This window comes from Rhinichthys klamathensis, unplaced genomic scaffold, assembly GCF_029890125.1.
Source record: "Rhinichthys klamathensis goyatoka isolate OS25496 unplaced genomic scaffold, OSU_Roscu_1.1 h1tg000436l_1, whole genome shotgun sequence".
NCBI classification, from domain to species: Eukaryota; Metazoa; Chordata; class Actinopteri; order Cypriniformes; family Leuciscidae; genus Rhinichthys; species Rhinichthys klamathensis.
The window spans coordinates 105159-126177 of NW_026606932.1; the positions used below are offsets into that span (position 1 = coordinate 105159).

Consider the following 21019-nt stretch of genomic DNA (forward strand, 5'->3'; position numbering starts at 1 on the left):
CATGGTTGCCACAAAAATATTAATCAGTCCAACTGAGCCCCATTGAGCCCCAATGTTTCTTGAGCAGCAAATCAGCACATTAGAATGATTTCTGAAGGATCATGTGACACTGAAGACTGGAGTAATGATGCTGAAAATTCAGCTTTGACATCACAGGAATAATTTCTTTTTTTTTTAAATATATTCAAATAGAAAGCAATTACTTTAAATTGTAATAATATTTCAATAATTTCAATACATTTTTGGCAAATAAATGCAGCCTTGGTGAGCATAAGAGAGTTATTGTTTGCCACACAACCTAAGGTGTATGGATCTTATGAAATCAAAGTTTGAGTTGTGCAGTTGAGTTTAGTCCATCTCTGTTTGTTTTAGGTCCATTTATATCCCTAAATAGTATTAGAAGTTAACAAAACAGACTTTCATAAGATTCTTGCAAAATGTTTAGATTTGATCTTTCTGTATGTAAATTATTATTATATTGCTCTATCACCTTCTTAATATTTTTAAATATGTTTATTCATTTTATTTGCCTCTTTTTGTTCTTGCCACGAAAATGGCCTTTTATGCTGACATGGCACAAACAACCAAATAAATAACTAAACAAATCAGATATGCACATTTAAAATGTACAGTATTTCTATTCCAAGAAAATGAACCAAAAATATGTATGAAAACAAAAGCTTGTGTCTGTGTTGTCTGTGTGTGTAGAATGTAACCTCACCATCTGTCAGAGTGAAGTCCCTAGCTGTGAGAATGGAGACAAGCTGGTGATTGGCTACAGCGCTCTGTCCTGCTGTCCCGAATACAGATGTGGTAAGAGCTCATGTAATCCTTTCTTTGATTGGTTGTTTCTGTGATCAGTTGATAAGTGTCAGTCTTCTGATTGGTCTCTGTTAGAATGTGATCCGCTGGCATGCCTAAGTGTCCCTGCCCCGATTTGCAGAGAAGATCAGTTCCTGGTGGAGGTCAGAGGGGCACATGCCTGCTGCTACAGCTACATGTGTGGTAATAATACATTATAAATACTTCAGTTCTACAGGTGACATTCCATCTCTATGCTGACAATATAGAAATATAAATAAATATATATGTGTGTGTGTACTAAAATCTAAGGTCGTGTTAATACATTATTAAGATAATTAATAGGGGTGTAACCAGAGCCGGACAGTAACGGAGTACATTTACTTGAGTACAGTACTTAAGTACAATTTTGAGGGATCTGTACTTTACTCGAGTATCATTTTTGGGGAGTACTCATGAAAAAGAAAAAAAAAAGAAAAATCTCGGAAACCCTCAATTTGTTGTTTCCCTCTCAAACGTGATTGGATTGTGCAGGCGCCACTGATTGGGACAGCCTATCAGCAATCACTTTCAGCTTTCCGCCAAAGTCAACTCCATGGTCAGATTTTATATTACACATTAATGTAAGCCAAGCATTTGGTTTGATGTTCTTGAGTATGTGGTGTGTTTAACACAGTCAGGTTCAAATGTGGCAGTGGCGTAGCCACGAGGGATTTCTGATTTCCTAAAAAAAAAACTTTAGGAGGCAAAATATATTTTTACTGATTATGTGAATTACACTGCGCAAACCAAAGTAGGCTACTACCCAGCGAATGAAGAAGGGTTGGCGCTCAGTCTCCACAGTACATAAAATATTTATTTTGTTTTATTTTATTTTTCGGGTTTGCATTTATGAGGAAAAAACAATGTTATGGACGTGTTCTCCGTTACGGACGTGAGCGCTCTGAAAGCGGCATAAAAAATGGTTTAAAACTTTCACAGAGACATCAAACAGAAAACACAAAACCTTTCTTTAACCTGAATTTCGTTTTGCATTAATTGTATCTTAATTTTAATCAATGTTTCATCAACCAATTGCCTGGGTTTAATAAATAAGAAGTAAATAGCAGACGATAGATAAGAAACGGAGGCGCCGGCCTGTGAACTGGATCTCGTCTCATAAATGAACCGAAACTCAGTGTATAAGGTAGCCTACTTGCCTCTCACAGACATGTCTACTTTTAAACAGAAAAAATCAAAATGAAAGAAAACAGACTACAGACTGCTCTCTGCTTATGTAATCTGTATGAAATGTGCATTTCTCTCTGGCGCGTTCACTACTGAAGATCGCGAGTCAGCATCGTCAACTTCATCTAAGCCGACACTGACAAAGAAAACACTTGTTTATTAACAAGTGTTTATTAATAAACAATTAAAATATCTCCTTGCTATATTTTACATATTCATAATCATTCCTTTTGCCGGTTCTTTGTGACAGCTTTTAGGTGCTTTATTGGCAGCGCCCCCCTTACATGTGGTGTGTGTGTGTGTGTGTGTGTGTGTGTGTGTGTGTGTGTGTGTGTGTGTGTGTGTGTGTGTGTGTGTGTGTGTGTGTGTGTGTGTGTGTGTGTGTGTGTGTGTGTGTGTGTGTGTGTGTGTGTGTGTGTGTGTGTGTGTGTGTGTGTGTGTGTGTGTGTGTGTGTGTTGTCCCCGCATTTAAAGATGGGACCCCTCAAAAATTTAATTTAATTAAATAAAGCAACATGGTAAAAAGATGAAAATGACTTGATTTTACTTTCAATTCCTTTTACATTCTCCAAGGTATTAACATTTTTCATAACTCCATGTAGGACGTTTCTGTGCATAAATGTAAGCACTGTGGCAGTAGATTAGTAATGCAATATTTAGAAAATCTACTCTTGTACTCTTGGTACTCAAGTACTTTTAAAAACAAGTACTTTAGTACTTTTACTTAAGTAGACATCTGAATGTAGTACTTTTACTTGTACTTGAGTAAAATTTAGCAAGGGGTATCTGTACTTTAACTCAAGTAACAAAGCTCTGTACTCTGTCCGCCTCTGGGTGTAACGATACACGTATTCGTATTGAACCGTTCGGTACGAGGCTTTCGGTTCGGTTTTCGGTACGCATTTTTAAACCGAACGGTTCGTTTGACCATTTTTCCTGCCGACCAAAATTTCGTTATTTCAAATGTAGGCGCGTCGCGCGTGGCAAGCGCGCTCATAATGTAAGAGACGCTGGCGTGACCACAACATTGCCCAACATCAAATGGCAAATGTAATGTAAGCGGAACGAAACTGAGCTACTCGTTATTGTGTGGTTGACGGACCGTTTATCAGTCTGGAGTCTGGACCAATGTAGCGCGAGCCGATCTAGCAGCACTGTCACTACACAGCGAAATCAGAAAGAAAAAAGTTTGAATTCGCCACTGAAGTAATAACATCGCTGCGAGATATAGAGAGAAACATTCACATTTCTCCGTTATTAACGGATCAAACAGCGCTGACGTGGAAACCAGGAAGAGACATTGTGCCATGAATGAACTATCCAGTGTCCACGGATCAGCAACATTCACCATGGATTTACTGTAGTAACTCTACTAACTGTAACCAGTGGTGGACAGTAACGAAGTAAATGTAATTCGTTACTGTACTTAAGTAGCTTTTTTGCATATCTGTACTTTACTCAAGTATTTAAATTTTGGGAGACTTTTACTTTAACTCCACTACATTTCAAAGTCAAATATCTTACTTTTTACTCTACTACATTTTCAAAACCAGTCGTTCCTTTTTATTTATGAGTGGATAAAAACGTAACTGGTCAAACGAGCCACCAATCACAGTACAGCGCGCGCGCTTTGTTTTGAACTTGCCTTCGCGGTATCTACTAAGCGCGAACCAGCCGTTAGTGCTAAATATGAGAGTTGCGAACATAGATGGTTGTGACAGTGATCTCGCCGCCGCGCGGTCACGTTATTATTCGTTGCTCTCAATAGTTCCAAACAAATCGCGTTGACAAGGATTTTAAGCGGGACAGAGAGCAACAGCTATTATTGCAGTAATTATTGGTAAGTATTGACGCATAATGTACATTGCTTACGTTGCCACTAAAATGACTTGGATATAATAGCTTTTTTTTTCTTCTGGGCAGTAGCCTAGCAGAAACAGTGCATTAATACATTTTTGTGTTTAATTTTGGAGGGAAATTGGCTGCTCCCATAACATAGAATATAGAATATATATATGTATGTGTGTATATGTGTGTGTGTGTGTGTATATATATATATATATATATATATATATATATATATATATATATATATATATATATATTTAATGGCGTTGTGCAGGTTTATGTGAATGTATCATAACATTAAGATGTTAATAATTATGACCATAGGCGCTGGAGAAAAATATATACAGTAAATACTGTAAATGTTTTATACCTTATGGGAACAGTCCTCTTCCCTCCAAAATAAAACACACAAAAAATGTATTCAATTCAAATTTATATATATATATATATACAGTATATATACAGTATATATATATATATATATATCAGACTAATTAATGTCATTTCATTAATAGATTGGTGTGCCAAGAGTGACATTAGTCTTCACTTAGACTGAGTTAAGCAAGAGTCTTGTGACAAATTATAATAGGACATTATAGCCATAAAAAAAATCAAAGTACTTGGATACTTAAGTACATTTGAAGGCAAATACTTTTGTACTTTTACTCAAGTGAATGTTTAAAGGCACCACTTCTACTTTTACTTGAGTAATATTTTACCTTGAGTATCTTTACTTTTACTCAAGTACATGGTATGTGTACTTCGTCCACCTCTGACTGTAACCATGGAAGTTTGGCAGGAATAGTAGGCTATAATGCTTTCAACTAGTAACATCACGTCGGTTTTATTTTGAGATTATGAATACAGTTGCTGCCCTCAAATGTTAATCTGAACTAAAATAAACCTTTGTTTTTAACTACTACAATATTACATTTCATTTTGTCCAAGGAGCTGTTTTGTTTTATAAGCTCCTAAGAAAAGTCAAGTATAGTTCCATCATTGCTCAAAGTAAAAAAATATCATACTTTATGATGTTAGTTTTAATAAAAATATAATAAAAAAAATTTAATCAAGGAAATTTCTCTGGCATTTCTTTCTTTTTGCTGTATCGGAAACGTACCGAACCGAACCGTGACACAAGTGTATCGTATCGAACCGAACCGTGAATTTTGTGAACCGTTACACCCCTAATAATTAATACATATTTATAATTAATAATACATATTTAAGATAATTATAATGACTACTTATCAAACATTAAAATCCCAAATATACATTGTTTATGAGATTCTGTTCTAAAAGCTCTAACACTATGAAGCCTGTATATATAATTAATTATATTATAATATAAATATACACTATATATTAATATACAAAGATATACAAGTATTTATAATGCCTTAAAATACACATTATAATGCATTGTATATTCAAATAATTTATATTTTTTTGTGATATTAGGGCATGCTGTAGTAATAATTTGCATATGTTTTGCAGTGTGCGAGTCCTGTATTGAACCTATACCAGTGTGTCTGCTTGGAGAGATCCTGGCTGTGGATATGAACACCACGAATCACTGCTGTCCGCAGTATCATTGTGGTAATTATAACAAAAGCCCAAGTAGTCACTCACTGTACTGAAGTGCCCGGTCATTTTGTGTGTCGTAATGAAACAGAGAAACATGACGCGTTCTTGATCTTTCAGTGTGTGATATGAGTCTGTGTCCTGAGGCCAGTGTGAGTTGTGCTACTGGAGCTGTGCTTGTGAAGAGGCCCGTGCCGGACAGCTGCTGCCCAGAGACACACTGCGGTATTGGACACATGCACACACTTACCTAGATATCTAAACTGTAGCTTCCCTTTGACTTCATTTTGTTTTTAAGATGATCAAGATAATTATAGTAACTACAGAATAACCCTAACTCAAACCCTCAGATTCACCTTTTGACATTTTAGAAGGCATTATTTTGTCCCTCTATGTACTTTTCTTCCTTTTGTGGATTTTGGAAAAAAAACTCTCTTAAAAGTACAGTTAAACTAAAAACATGCTCAAGTTTACAGATACAGAAACATTACACTAACAAGTACCATGCCATCTCCATGTGTTGTGAACACGAATACCATGTAAATAGCATGATAAATGCATAAGCTAATCATAGTACACTATCGTTTAAAAGGTTGGGGTCTGTTAAAAAAAAATGTTAGAAACATTTTTTTTTTTTTTCAGAAAGGATATTGGCAGTACAGACATTGATATTGTTGCAAAGATTTCTATTTCCAATAAATGCTGTTATTTTTTTAAAAACGTTCTATTCATTAAGGAATCCTAAAGAATGAATCAGTGTCCACAAAAAAATTTAGCATATTAAGAATTATTTCTGAAGGATCATGTGACACTGAAGACTGGAGAAATGATGCTGAACAATCAACTTTGCCATCACAGGAATAAATTACATGTTCAAATATATTCAAATAGAAATTTATATTTCACAATATTACTGTTTTACTGTATTTTTGATCAAATAAAATGCAGCCTTAGTGAGCATAATAGACTTTCAAAAACATAAAAATATCTTATCGACCCCAAACTAGTGTATGTATCAAAGTTCCATATCACCATGATTTGCCAAAGTATTTTTTGCATGCATACACACAGTTACATTTGTAACATTTGTTTTTGTTGTTTTTAGAATGTCAGTGTCAGAACTTTACAGTTCCTGTCTGTGCTGCGGTGAGTGTTCTAAAATGTATTCTGTGTGTGTGTGTGAATCCATTTTATAAAGTCCATTTTGTTGTGTGCATGAATTACATTGCCATAATGAACTGTTCTGTAACTACAGTATTATTCCATGAGCTTTGTTTTATAGGGTGAGGTGAAAGTGGAGGATCCAGACTCCGGCGGGCCGTGTGGATGCCCACTGTATCACTGCAGTAAGACTCAAACCAACACAAACACTCACACACTCAAAATGTCATGCTATTCAATGAAACTGAAACACAAGTCTGTGTTTATGTATCTCTGTGTGTTTGTGTGTGTAGAGAAGGCAGAAGTGTGTCTGTTTCAGGGTGTGACAATATTGAACCCGGGCCAGTCTATGGTGCAATACTTTGAGGGGGAACTGTGTTACACGGTTCAGTGCCTCACACATAAAGACCCCAGCACCGGGTTCTACGCCATGGAGGTCACCACTGCCAACTGCTCTGAGAAGTGTGAACCTGTAAGTCACATGACTAATACAACTTTCAATATATGAATTAATGGATGTTTCCACATATTTTTCATGATGTTCCATGAAATTTATGAAAGTCCAGGTTTAAAGGCACATATCATGGGAGAAAAAAAATGCTCTTCTAAATTAAATATTTCAATGTACAGTGTAGAGGTTAGTCATTCATAACAGAAGTGATTTACATATAGAAGTCTTAAAGGTACAGCACCAATTTTAGCCTTCTAACGGTTAAAAAGACAGTAGAGGATAGTAACGTAAAACTAAATTAAAACCGTTTTTTTGTGGATTTCATGGAATAAACAAAGCTTCAAAAGTGCAGAATAGAGAATAACATTTCTTAATTTGATATTTTTCCAATATTTTTTTGTGTGTGTTACGAATTTAAAATCTATATTTTTAAATATTTATTATTTTGTTTACATTTCTGTCACTGTAGCATCAGGTCTATGTCCCATCATCTGATCCACATGTGTGCTGTGGCTCCTGCAAAAACATCTCATGCTCATATCCAAGTGAAAACGGCACTACAGAAGTATTTATGGTAATCTGCACTGGAGCTTTTTTATTAAATGTAACCCCAAACTTACCCTTGAAGGAAACTTTCTGACATTATTTACTGTATTTATGAACATTTTCCCCTTTGAGGATGTTCTCGAATGGATGTTTTGTCAGATTTTCTGGGGGCATTTTCAGCAAATTTGTCCAAAAAATATATTGCTATTGTAGGTCAGAAACACAGGAAACAGCCGCAAATGCATGAACCTGATAGGGTTTTTGTGATGTGGTTTGCAGGCAGGCAGCTCATGGGTGGCTAACTGCACACGGTTCGACTGTATGGAGACTGCGGTCGGGGCAGTAGTTCTGGCCTCTGGAGTTGTCTGTCCTCCTTTCAATGACACAGAGTGTATTCAGGTCTGACACAAATCACTGCATTCCTTTTGCTTCTTCTGTATCTGTTTGTGTTGTTGTTCTTCTAACCTCTGGGCTGTCTGTTTCAGAATGGAGGTGTGGTTCAGACGTATGTGGACGGTTGCTGTAAGACATGTGAGTAGTGTGTGTCTGGGGCTGGCTGTGCTTTCTGGGAATGCTGGGGGCTGTTTGGAACAGCATGATGGAGAAGCAATGCTGGGCTTACTACTGTAGCTGCTGGTTGCATATTGTGGTTAGATGCTCCCTGTTGTCATGGGGGAAATGAGTGCTGCTGTATATATCTCATGGGCCTTTTCATTCTTTTCTTTCAATTTTAATTGTGCTTTTCCTTGTCCTCAATTCTCTCTAAAATACAATGATTGTACATGCTGTAATCTTGGATGAAATGTATAGATCTTAGCTTGTGTTGTCGGAAACAGGTTTCTGTGATGAAAGCCCAATGAAAGCCAGATTGCTATACAATTCCCCTCTCTGTGTGTTTTTAACTCTATCTTTGTCTTTTGTGTAATCTGTGGCTCAGGCTGGTTTTTGTGCTATGGGATTGGTGTTTGTGGTTTTTAACTGTCTCTTGTCAAAGCTTGATGCTTTAGGTATAAACAATAACTTTAGCGAACCTTGAATGTTGACAATGAGTGATTAAGTAAACTTCAACTAGAATAAGCATAGAAAAGTCATGGGAATCCATAGGTGAAAAGGTGTGGGAACCTGGTATTTTACAAAATATTTATTTAAAATGCACAAAACGAATGGACAGCCAAATATTTGTGGATTTAATGTGTTTCTTAAAAGCATCGTGCACCTAAGTAGATCATAGAGACAATTGGCAACAATGGTCTCCACAATCTATTTAGGCTTATGACGCTTGTGGAAAATGCAACCCTGGCCGATATTTTAGTGTTCAAAGGTTTGGGATCAGTAAGGTTTTTTTTTAATGTTTTTGTAAGAAGTCTCTAATCACCAATGCTGCATTTATTTAATCAACAAAACAATAAAACAGTAATATTGTGAAAATGTTGTTACAATTTTAAATAACTTTATATATATATATATATATATATATATAAAATATATTTTAAATGTAATTTATTCTTTTGATGGCAAATTTTCAGCATCATTACCCCAGTCTTCAGTGTCACATGATCCTTCAGAAATCATTCTAATATGCTGATTTGATGCTCAAAAACATTTCTTATTATCAACGTTGATGCTGCTTAAGATTGTTTTAAGATACTTTGATGAAAGAAAAAAGTTTAAAAGTACAGTATTTATTTGGAATGTCTTTGCTGTCACTTTTGATCAGTTTGATGTGTCCTCCTTGCTGAATAAAAGTTTTTTTATTATTTTTTTTTTTTTTATAAATCTTACTGATCCCAAAGCATTTGAATGGTAGTGTATACATTTTTTTGCATTACTCATAAGCCAAGGAAAGCATATTGGAAAAAGCTGCATGAATCTGTTTAAGACACAGTTTTCTTTGATTATACTGGCATGGCATGCTAGAGGGATTCAGAGGTGATTTTGAGGAAGAAACTCCACATGTCTGGCATGTGCCTTTGCTGGCTATGTGCTAATAATTTGCTTTCAACAAACTGGTATGTATTTTTTGTGCAAGCGGTGGGTCTGTGCATCTTTTTACGCATGAGGGCACTTGTGGGTGCAGGTTTGTGTGTGTTCGCATTGGTTTGGGGGCTCTTGCGTTTGTGCTGGAAGCTTTACGAGCGACTTCAACCAAATGAGTTTGTTACAGACTTGTGAGTTTGTGAACCTGCCCCTGTGTGTTTCTCAGGTGCTGGACTTGGTTTGTTGCCTTTTTCCGTTAGTCCAGTAACACCCACTGCTAGTACTAACTGTGATACAGGTACTCACTCATCTACTGAATTATCTTCTTTATCTGTGTCTCATAACATTTTATGTGTGTTGAAGAAAATATTTTCAGTCTTGCCATTATTTTCTTTTAGTTTGAGTGAATTGATTAAGTGTGTGAGACGTTTGGGCTATAATAGGAATTCTGTCATCATTTACTCACCCTCATGTTATTCAAATTCCTTATACAATTATTCTGCTGTGGAACATAAAAGGAGTACTTTTGAAGAATATTCATACTTTTTTATTTTCCCAATATAGTACTGTAGTTTACGTCTTGAAGCTAAAAAAGAATAGAATCAAATTATTCTATTTATTTACAGGAAATCTTGCCTCAGTTCTTAAATATTATAAAGCCTTGTGTTTAATTTAAATATGACAAATATTTTGGTGAAAACATGAAATAAATATTTTTTCTATTTATGGTATGTCAACTTTTTCCTTTTTTTTTCTTTTTTTTTGTGGTTGAGGACCTTCATTGATATTTTTGTCTAATTTTTAATTTATTTTAATTTATTAATTGTATTAAAGCAAGGTTATACTATACTTTGCACCATGCTCCTGGAATAATTTGCTACATCTAAATGATCTAGTCCCATTAAATGAATTTAAGGCCATGTTAAAATGCCATGATATAACTCAAAAATGTAACTGTGACCTGTTCTTTTCTTTTATGTGTGATGCTTGTTTGTTTGTTTTTGACTAGGTTGTATTTGTATTTAAATTGCAACTGGTGTGCCGTCTTGGCCAGGTCTCCCTCGGAAAAGAGATTTCAGTCTCAAGGGACTTCCTGGTTAAATAAAGGTTCAATAAAAATAAGGTCACTTTTATGAACAAAAAAAAAAAGGCACTGTTGTATTCCATGGAAAAAAGAACAACAATATGGGTTTCCACAACATGAGGATGGGTAAATAATGTCATATTTTATGAACTATTCCTTTAATTCTAGTACTTGTGAACATCCGTGTAACATTCAAACACAGGCACAACTGCTTTCAAAAAACACTCATCAGCTGTCCCTCCCACCATCTCAGACACACAGCTGTGAAGTCTTGATTTATTTCCTGTTGAAACCCCCTGATATCTTCAAAACCTGTCCTCCGTTTGAACCTCCAGAATCTCAGTGTCAAAATTAATGAGCTGGGAATTTACAACACACACACACACACACACACACACACAAACACACACACTGCCCTCAAAAGAATTTAATGCCTTTCATTTTATCATTGTCATACAAACAAAAATTACATATGGGTGAAAAGTTCAGTTTTCAATGGTGCCACTCGATCATTGTGGCCCTGTCCCAAATGGCACACTCCGGACTTGTGGACTTCCTCAGAGTCCACAGTTCGGTGACGTCATGTAGTGCAGACCTATAGGGCCCTTAGCGCGAGTCCGCGAGGGCGCATTGAGAGGTATTTTTGGGACAGACTCGATCGTCACGCCGGAAACAGGAAGACGGTCTGATTGTTGTTATGGACAGGAGCTACAGGTTCGGGGAAATATGCTGCCTATTGTTGTTGTGTTTACATATGACTCAGTAAAGCCCTGACATTCTGTTCTACTTATTTAATGAATCATAATGCGATCGTATTATTCAGCTCGCTATTATTAGCCTATGTTTGAGACATCAACCACTGGTCGATGATCATAATGTTTGTATAAACTTGTCATAAAAACCGTAATAATAATTACACTTAAATATTTTCTTCTCAGCCATGTTAACGAGTAGTATGAAGCTGCAGACTCGGAGACCTGCATCTACAGTCCCCCTGCACCCAGAGTCCCGCATTCTCAGACCCCTCGTTTTTCGAGACAGCGCCTCCTATCAAATTGTGGGGGACTGTAGATGCAGGCTCCGAGTCTGCAGCTTCATAATATTGATGTTAACAATGGGCTCTATGCACGGCGGTATTTCCGGTGAAGGTCTAAGGATGCTGGATTACTTCCGCCGATCGTAGAGTCCAATGCTATACCGAGAATTTATATTGGTTTTTATACTCTATTGCTATACTAAAGAAACGTTAGTCACAAAAACAGACAAAACAGACACTCCTCATTTTGTTTATGCTTCTGTGTTTATTATATTAAATAAACATAACTATATATAAAATTACATCTAAACGTATTAAAGTTTCGTTTCAAAGACGAGAGGACAGTAAATTTTGAAGACTCTGCCATAATACCGTTTTCCTCGGTTTTCCTCCGCTTTAAATCTCCCCAACCGGAAACGCACGAGCATCCTTGCGTCAAACACGGAATGCGTGCATATAGCCCATTGTCCGTGAGCGAAATCTCCTCCCATCCGTTGTCTGATTGGCCTTTCGCAAGGATTCCTGGGTAGTTAAAGTGCGTGGAGCCTGCATCTATGGGGGCTTCGCCGAAGACCGCTTCAAGGGTACAAAGGGGGCGCTGCTGAGCACACTTCAGAGCGTTAAAATGCTAAATGGGATGGCCTACGGACTCGTAGACTCGGCGAGCACGCGCAACTTAAGTCCACGAGACCGAAAGTCCGCATGAAGTGCGCCATTTGGGACAGGGCCTGTCAGACAAATGTCACCATGGTAACCAACATGTCAATCAAGTGGAGCCCCCAAGGTGCAGTAATAATAGTCACTAAGCCTGTTGTGTTAATGTGGTTTGATGTGTGTGTGCGACTCTGCATGTGTGTGTGTTTACTTGACTCATTGTTACAGTCGCATTTACAAAGTTTAAACATAACTTGGTTTAGTTGTCAATACAGTCCTCATGGATTGTTACGATCTTTAAAGGTCTAGGAGATGGAACGCAACATTAAGATATCACACACGAGATTTTCTCTTTCTGTCGGGAGTACAGATTACATAGTCTGTATCACTCTGTTTTCTTAGCACCTCATGAGGTCCAGAAAATCCTGCTGATAAAGCAGAGCTCGCAATAGGCAGGAATGCCAACACCTGATCACCTTATTTAAAGGAGCAAATTTTCATGTTTCATATTCCTCGTTTGTGAAATTTCACTACTGAACATCATTAAATATTTATTATTTATTTATTATATATATATATATACACTCACCGGCCACTTTATTAGGTACCCCATGCTAGTAACGGGTTGGACCCCCTTTTGCCTTCAGAACTGCCTCAATTCTTCGTGGCATAGATTCAACAAGGTGCTGGAAGCATTCCTCAGGGAGTTTGGTCCATATTGACATGATGGCATCACACAGTTGCCGCAGATTTGTCGGCTGCACATCCATGATGCGAATCTCCCGTTCCACCACATCCCAAAGATGCTCTATTGGGTTGAGATCTGGTGACTGTGGAGGCCATTTTAGTACAGTGAACTCATTGTCATGTTCAAGAAACCAATTTGAAATGATTAGAGCTTTGTGACATGGTGGAAGTAGCCATCAGAGGATGGGTACATGGTGGCCATAAAGGGATGGACATGGTCAGAAACAATGCTCAGGTAGGCCGTGGCATTTAAACGATGCCCAATTGGCACTAAGGGGCCTAAAGTGTGCCAGGAAAACATCCCCCACACCATTACACCACCACCACCAGCCTGCACAGTGGTAACAAGGCATGATGGTTCCATGTTCTCATTCTGTTTACGCCAAATTCTGACTCTAACATCTGAATGTCTCAACAGAAATCGAGACTCATCAGACCAGGCAACATTTTTCCAGTCTTCAACTGTTCAATTTTGGTGAGCTCTTGCAAATTGTAGCCTCTTTTTCCTATTTGTAGTGGAGATGAGTGGTACCCGGTGGAGTCTTCTGCTGTTGTAGCCCATCCGCCTCAAGGTTGTGCGTGTTGTGGCTTCACAAATGCTTTGCTGCATACCTCGGTTGTAACGAGTGGTTATTTCAGTCACTGTTGCCCTTCTATCAGCTCGAACCAGTCTGGCCATTCTCCTCTGACCTCTGGCATCAACAAGGCATTTCCGCCCACAGAACTGCCGCTCACTGGATGTTTTTTCTTTTTCGGACCATTCTCTGTAAACCCTAGAGATGGTTGTGCGTGAAAATCCCAGTAGATTAGCAGTTTCTGAAATACTCAGACCAGCCCTTCTGGCACCAACAATCATGCCACGTTCAAAGTCACTCAAATCACCTTTCTTCCCCATTCTGATGCTCGGTTTGAACTGCAGGAGATTGTCTTGACCATGTCTACATGCCTAAATGCACTGAGTTGCCGCCATGTGATTGGCTGCTTAGAAATTAAGTGTTAACGAGCAGTTGGACAGGTGTACCTAATAAAGTGGCCGGTGAGTGTATATATATATATATATATATATATATATATATATATATATATATTTTTTTTTTTTTACATTTATTTCATTATTAATAGAGTTAAAACAGTCAGATTCTGGAAGTAAAAACTCCATTCACTTTCTCCATAGGGAAATCGATTTTGTACGATAACTTATAAACCTGTAATAACAGCCCTACTGTGAGCTACAAGGTTGTTAATCCAGGGTATTTGCTCCTGCTGAAGCCATCAGCCTGCATTATTTAACAATCGTGTTTAACGGCAATTCCTGGTGGAAAAACGACATTACCTATGATGCTGTTCAGAAAAGTACACCAATCAGAAAGTCAAAAAAGCAACACACACAAAATAGCTATTTAGCTCCTCCCACTCCCATTAAGCACTGCGAATGACGTAATCAAGTCGATCTCTCTACACTCAAAATACTGAAATGTTTGTATATGTACAGTATATATATATATATATATATATATATATATATATGCATATTTTGCAATAAACTTGAAATGTTTTTTTAAATATGCAATCAACATTTGTAAATGAGTAGTTTAGTAAATAAGTACACCGTCTTGTACCTTTGTCTTTTTGTCCGATTTTCAAAAACAAAGTTTATAGTGTTGTGAATCGCCTCGATTGGCTTGGTTCATGGCTTTAACAAAGACTTTTTTTAAAATCCCTACGGGAGAAATGAATGGAAAAAAAATACTTCCAGATTCAGCACCGCTGAAAAAGGGCACAATCACTGCTGCATTCTATAATGTTATGGCATAAAATATCAGAACAATAAAGTACTAAGTACTGTAAGTATGTTGAACATCAAAATGACATCTATTTAATTTCTTATTGCATTATTTCAATTATTTGTTTTCAATCATTTAATGTTGGTTAATGTCATGTTACAGCAATAATAGGAAATATCTTTAGTCAATTCCGGATAGATAAAAAAACGTACAGTGCTTAGCATAAGTGAATACACCCATACTAAAGTTGAAAAGAGGCATAAAAAATCATCTTTTGGAAATTGATCTTAATGCCTTAATTTAAAAAAAAAAATGAGGAAAAATCCTAACTTTAAGGACTCCAATTTTCTTTGTGAATGAATAATGTATCGTAAATAAATAAATGTGAGATTTGAGAGATTGAGATTAGAGATAAAGATTGGCATGGGGTACTTTCTCTAAGATCATCTCTCAATGCAAATCAAACCAGCTATTGGCTAACTGAAATAAAACCATGCCAATCTCTAGTATGGTGAAGGGTATGTGATGGTGTGGGGCTATTTTAATTCCAAAGGCCAAGGGACATTTTCCTCATTTTTTTTTATATTAAGGCATTAAGATCAATTTCCAAAAGATGATTTTTTTTAGTCCTCTTTTTAGTCAACTTTAGCATGGGTGTGTTCACTTATGCTAAGCACTGTATGCCCAACATTTTTTTTTCTATTATTTAAATGTTTTATTTAATACATTTTAAATTGTTATTTTATTTTTATTTAATATTGCTTTTAAAACGAAAACGTGCATGTTTGTGTTAATTTGTAAGTCACAATTTTTCTGTGTGTGTGTGTGTGTGTGTAGGCAAAGAAGATGGTAAAACCTGTAAGAGAGTCGCCATCAGGACCACCATCAGGAAAGATGACTGTAGAAGTAATGCACCTGTGAGTGTGAAAGATTGACATTAAAATTGCAATTCCTATTATATACATTTTCTGTTGTTCTAATCTATTATATTAGGCTCGCTTATATTCTTTAATCCAGAGGTCTTCAATCCTGCTCCTGGAGGCCCAAAGCCCTGTAAAGTTTATCCGGCTTGCTTTAGCTTATGATTTCCAAGTGATCCTGAAGAGCTTGATTAGCTGGTTCCGGTGTGTTTGATTAGAGTTGGATCTAAACAGTGGACAGTAGACCTCCAGAAGCAGGGTTGAAGACCTAGCTCTATATATTCTATTCTGTTCCCCATCCATCCCCTGGAGTTGCTAACCTCATCTCTCTTGGTTTTTCTCTTCAGGTGACTGTGTATTCATGTGATGGAAAATGTCCATCTGCCACCATCTTCAATTTTAACATTAACAGTCATGCACGTTTCTGCAAGTGCTGCCGTGAGAACGGCCTACAAAACCGCATCATTCAGCTGTACTGCACTCGAAATGCCACTACGGTGGACTATTACTACCAGGAGCCAATGGACTGCTCATGCCAGTGGAACTGACTCTTTGTGGACTGTGTGCAGTAAAGTTAAGATCTCAGTGAGAGCACAGATTTTGACTGCATATACAGTATAGTATCTGTAAAACTACTAACACATCACTGTTTTTGATATCTAAAATGTATCTGTAATACCTTAATCAAACATTCATTAGAATAAGAACAACAAACTGCTGTTAAGTTTGTGTATCGTTTAGATTTTAGAGTATTAACATTAAATGTTATCCATAAACATTTTAAGTACACTTCTACTGTACATCTTAAGATCTTAACTTAACCAAATGCTTTATTTAAATGCAACTTTGTGCTTTTTCTAACAAAATCACATTTCTTATTAATTAGAGGGGAAAAAATGTACGAGCCAGTCTTAAGTAGTTATTTGATATTTCAGTAACACTTGCAATAACGTCACAGTATAATACATTTACTAACATTAACTATCAATGAGCAACACATTTGTTACGGTATTTATTGACCTTTGTTAATGTTAGTTTATAAAAATGCAACTGTTTATTGTTAGTTCCTGTTAGCTCAGGTCCATTAAATAATATTAACAGATACAACTTTTATTTTTTACTAATGTATTAATACATTTTGAAATTATATTAACATTAACTAAGTTTAATAAATGCTTTAGAACATTTTTTCTTTGTTAGTTCATGCACTGTAAAAAAGGATATGATCAATAAGTTATGACTATATGTTTTTACATTGCTTTAACTCATCAAAATAAGTTAAGCAATTTCAACTTTTTTATAAGTTATACAAGATTCAACTAATTCGTCAAAATCAGTTTAATTTAATTTAAGTTGAAATTACTTAAAGTTGATTGTACTTGAAAGAAATTAAGGCAGCAACTTTTTTTTACAGTGTGTTAACTACTGTTGTTAAATAATGTTAGTAATAGGAATCTTGTTGTAAAGTGTTACTGATATTATCTGCTTGACAGGCGCACACTTCCTGTCACTAGTTGTGTCCTGTCTTAGCCGTCTTTAAAAAAAAAAACATAACTTGATGAACTTGAATTTTCCATACTATAGCCATAACGTCAAAAATTTGATTTCAGCTGCAAATGATCAAAATTGTGTAAGCCTAAAAAGGATTAGCATTTCGTAAAATACCTAAAAACCTGCATGTTATTGTCAATGTTTTTTAAATAATGAAATAAAAATACAAAAAAATTGCACTGTGCAAATCAATCATTTAATTGATTTACCAAGCTATTTTATAATATACCACTCAATTATCCACAGATTATTATACCGCAGATATGAATCATTTTGAACATATTTCACCTTTGTGTGTGTGAATATTTCATTTAAGTCATTTCACTGTAAAATTACCAAATGGACTATCAACAAAACTGCAAAAAACAATTGGCATCAATCTTGGCATCCATCACCGGAAGAGTAGGATCTTTACCCTGATCTAATTTCAGAAGTGGTTTATTAACTAGATCAGCCCACACATGACTTGAGTTATATCCTGCTGAGTTGTGTTTTGCTTTCAAGTCGGATAATTAAAAAGTAAAAAGTTCCTCTCCTCCCTTGTGTACATCTGCTGAATCAGAATTTAAAGGAATGTTGCGTGTTCAATACAGTGAACTGTTGATTTCCACAGAGAATAACATTGAACTTTACTAGTAAAAACAGCACTGACAATACAAATCTGGGGTAGGACATGGTACTGGTATAGAAAAAGCACACACTTCAAAAGCTGGAGGAATAGACATTTTAAAAAGCTGTATGGCTCAAATAACACATTTTTGTAAATGAATTGATACATTGCATTCTAACATCCATTGCAAGTGCATTTTAATGTAACTTGAACCTGAGACATTTCTAAACCTTACATAATGTTTGTAAATGCCTTATTCTTGACAGCTAATATAAATTGAGTTTTATTCTTTCTCAGTGGGTGATGTAATGCATGTAGGAGTCTGGTGAGTGTTAGTGCGGGATTTTTTTGTGTCTGTTTCGTTCACTTCGCGACTGACCCTACATGACTCCCACGTGCTGACTCTGTTGTCTTGACAGCCTGCACTTTATTTCGATTCGGTCAAAAATGAAAGAAAAACATGTAGTGGAGAGGAGAGGCTATCTGGTCTGACTGAATTAGACCCAGACGCAGAGCTGCTTTCAAGAGGAGGTGTGGTTGAATCCTCCAGTGTGTTTTGTTATGTTATAAGATGCTGGCCTGGGCATCTGAAGTGGCAGAGGAGGCGTGCCCTCAAGGAATGTTGGGTATTTTCATGTAAACTGAACTGAGCCAATTTTTTCACTCTAAGATGCCACGGAGTGCTCTTGTGACCACAAAGACTGTTTTAGGATGCTGCTGAAGTTTGATTATTGTAGTGTAGGTTATTATTACAGTGCAAGCTGCAAGGCTAAAGACCTTAGTGTTTTACTTTAAGAATATGGTGTCGTCTATGGACGCTGGAATTATGGGATGGAGCTCCATGGACAAAGTTCTGGCCTTGTTTTGGCAACTTCTGCACTTCTTTCAGGTAACAATTCATTTAAACGGTTCATTCGAGATGGATCACTTCATCTTCAAGTGCAAAAATGCAATTGTCTGCTGTGAATTAAGAAATAAAGAAATATGCCTTTCTGGGTTACATAACAAAACCTGTTTATGTTAGAAAAAATCTAAGCTGGAATAGTTATTTAGAAAACTTTAAAGTCAACATGAAATCAAAATTGACTGTTTGCTTTCTTAATGTTCCTGTGCCATTATTCATTAGTTCAATCTTTCATCAAAACGTAGTAACTTTTGCATCTGAAATTACTTTCCTTTTCAGCCGTGTTTATGCGGTAAAAAAATATGTTCATGATTTGTCACAATTTTTTTTTTTTTTTGGCAAATCAACTTAGATAATGTGGTTCAGATAACATAACATTTTGAGTTTCTGTTGATTAAACCAATCTCCTTTATTGTATTAACTCAATTTTTTTATTTCAATGACCTCGATATTTACCCAGGTAACTCACTTTAAAGTGACCTTTTTTTTCTTCTTTTTTTTTTACATTATTTTGCAGCCTTTGTAAAATCTTCCAGATAAAAGTGAATCAGTGGTACCTAACAATAATAGAATACAGGTTTTGCCAATAATATTGCAATATTTTTTTTTACCTCCCTCTGGAATACAAGTCCCTTTTTTAATCATCGAAAATCCTGTGTAGTACATGCAGAAGTGGGATGTGAACATCTTTTCCATGTTGATTTTAAAGGTCTTATAGGGAGCATAAGGAAGTAGTATTAAAGGCTTGATAGAAAAACAATGCTCTGCACCCAATCCCTAGATTTTTCTTTCCTCTTGTTGTCCTTCAGGCTTTCAGTCTTCCATGTCCCAGAAGTCCATCCTCTGTCCATGTGCAGGTGGCGTTTCAGTGTTTTCCGTCACAGACAGCTAATTTTTACACACTTTCATTGGGAAACAAGGTGTGAAGCAAACACTATCCCTCTCAAAAGCTCACACACATTAATAATATGTTTGATTAATTGAGTTTCTCTGTCAGGTGCTGTGCAATTTTGCAGTTTGTGAAGACGTGTGTGAGTGTGTGATGACTTTCAGAGGACCACAAGTGTATGAGAAACTGGAATATAGTCTGCAGTCATACAACAACACAGAACTGCTGGATGCCAAGACTTTCCAACTTGGTAACACGCAGCAGCTTCAACCCAATAATGAACATAATGTTTTATTTATTTATATTTTATTCATGGAGATTCTACTTTGTTTTTAATACTCTTTCTTTGCTCTATTGTTAGTTCCCCTCCTGAGCTCCTCTTTAAGCATGAAGATCTCTTCCACGACTGCCATGTTCAGCTGGGCTACATTAGATGGTGAAAATGTCTTGGATGTGTGTTTGGATGAGCAGTGTTGGGTTGCATCCCATTTTCAGCCATTCCACCAGGTGAAAGGATTACAGCCCGGACGTCGTTACAATGTCTTTGTGAAAAAGAAAACATTCTTCCCTCAACTCCAAATTAACGTTACACAAAGCCTTCAGCTGGCCATAAAGACGGGTACGTGCAAAAACACATATTGTTGGGTCTGTGATGAATTGCTTGTGTTCCTTTATTAGCACTTTTTAGTCACTTTAGTTAAAGGTTTTTGCTAAATATCAAGGTAAACGTCTCAAAAGTAAAGTAGATCCAAAATTGTTTTACTGGGCTTGATGCCGTAAAATAACTTTTACTCTCTAGTTATGTACCGGTAATTACAATTAACATTTATTAATGAAACTTGTTTGCGGGATTTGAGTGAATATTAACTTAAATTTCAGTCTATTTCTCACACAAAAAATGACACGTATGACTTCAGATGATTTGAGATGTAGTGTAGAAAGACTAAAGATGAGACTAAAACTATTAAAAATACTTTTTTTAAATTGAAATGAAACTGAAAGAGTATAAATATTAGATTAGAACTTTTGTTAAAAGTTAAGTTAATGTACTAAAATGACTAAAACTGAAATAAAAAATAAGCTAAAAAGAAACTAATAAAAATGACAAAAGCACATACATTTTCTTAATCTAAAATGGAAACTGAAAATATAATATAATAACTCAAAGCTAAATTAAAATGTTAATAAAATGAAAAGTTGTTTCGACTAATTTGATGGTGGTTTTTTGTAATTTTTGGGGATAAT

The 21019-nt window shown here is 36.1% G+C and overlaps 2 protein-coding genes and 1 long non-coding RNA gene across 5 annotated transcripts in view; 2 read left to right on the plus strand and 1 right to left on the minus strand.

The window, feature by feature from the left end:
* The window catches only part of otogl (otogelin-like), a 70635-nt gene extending 53858 nt beyond the window's left edge, over positions 1-16777 (plus strand). The window contains exons 46-58 of one of the 2 annotated variants that reach the window (XM_056235960.1): positions 709-813; positions 898-1005; positions 5374-5475; positions 5581-5685; positions 6566-6606; positions 6743-6806; positions 6915-7093; positions 7542-7646; positions 7898-8017; positions 8104-8149; positions 9822-9893; positions 15738-15817; positions 16168-16777. In XM_056235960.1, coding sequence (XP_056091935.1) covers positions 709-813; positions 898-1005; positions 5374-5475; positions 5581-5685; positions 6566-6606; positions 6743-6806; positions 6915-7093; positions 7542-7646; positions 7898-8017; positions 8104-8149; positions 9822-9893; positions 15738-15817; positions 16168-16368 — 1328 coding nt within the window. In that variant the 3' untranslated portion in view covers positions 16369-16777. The remainder of the gene's footprint in view (positions 1-708; positions 814-897; positions 1006-5373; positions 5476-5580; positions 5686-6565; positions 6607-6742; positions 6807-6914; positions 7094-7541; positions 7647-7897; positions 8018-8103; positions 8150-9821; positions 9894-15737; positions 15818-16167) is intronic. The other variant, XM_056235962.1, reaches the window with a different exon arrangement.
* A 461-nt stretch (positions 16778-17238) lies between these two features.
* LOC130071325 (uncharacterized) lies at positions 17239-17499 on the minus strand. The gene is made up of 2 exons (XR_008803994.1): positions 17385-17499; positions 17239-17330 (listed from the first exon to the last, which is right to left on the minus strand). It is a non-coding gene; the product is annotated as an uncharacterized LOC130071325 (long non-coding RNA).
* Positions 17500-18637: 1138 nt separating this feature from the next.
* Positions 18638-21019, plus strand: part of ptprq (protein tyrosine phosphatase receptor type Q) — a 78198-nt gene continuing 75816 nt past the window's right edge. For both annotated transcript variants that reach the window (XM_056235974.1, XM_056235975.1), the window contains exons 1-4: positions 18638-18870; positions 19695-19805; positions 19883-20024; positions 20136-20393. In XM_056235974.1, coding sequence (XP_056091949.1) covers positions 18781-18870; positions 19695-19805; positions 19883-20024; positions 20136-20393 — 601 coding nt within the window. In that variant the 5' untranslated portion in view covers positions 18638-18780. The remainder of the gene's footprint in view (positions 18871-19694; positions 19806-19882; positions 20025-20135; positions 20394-21019) is intronic.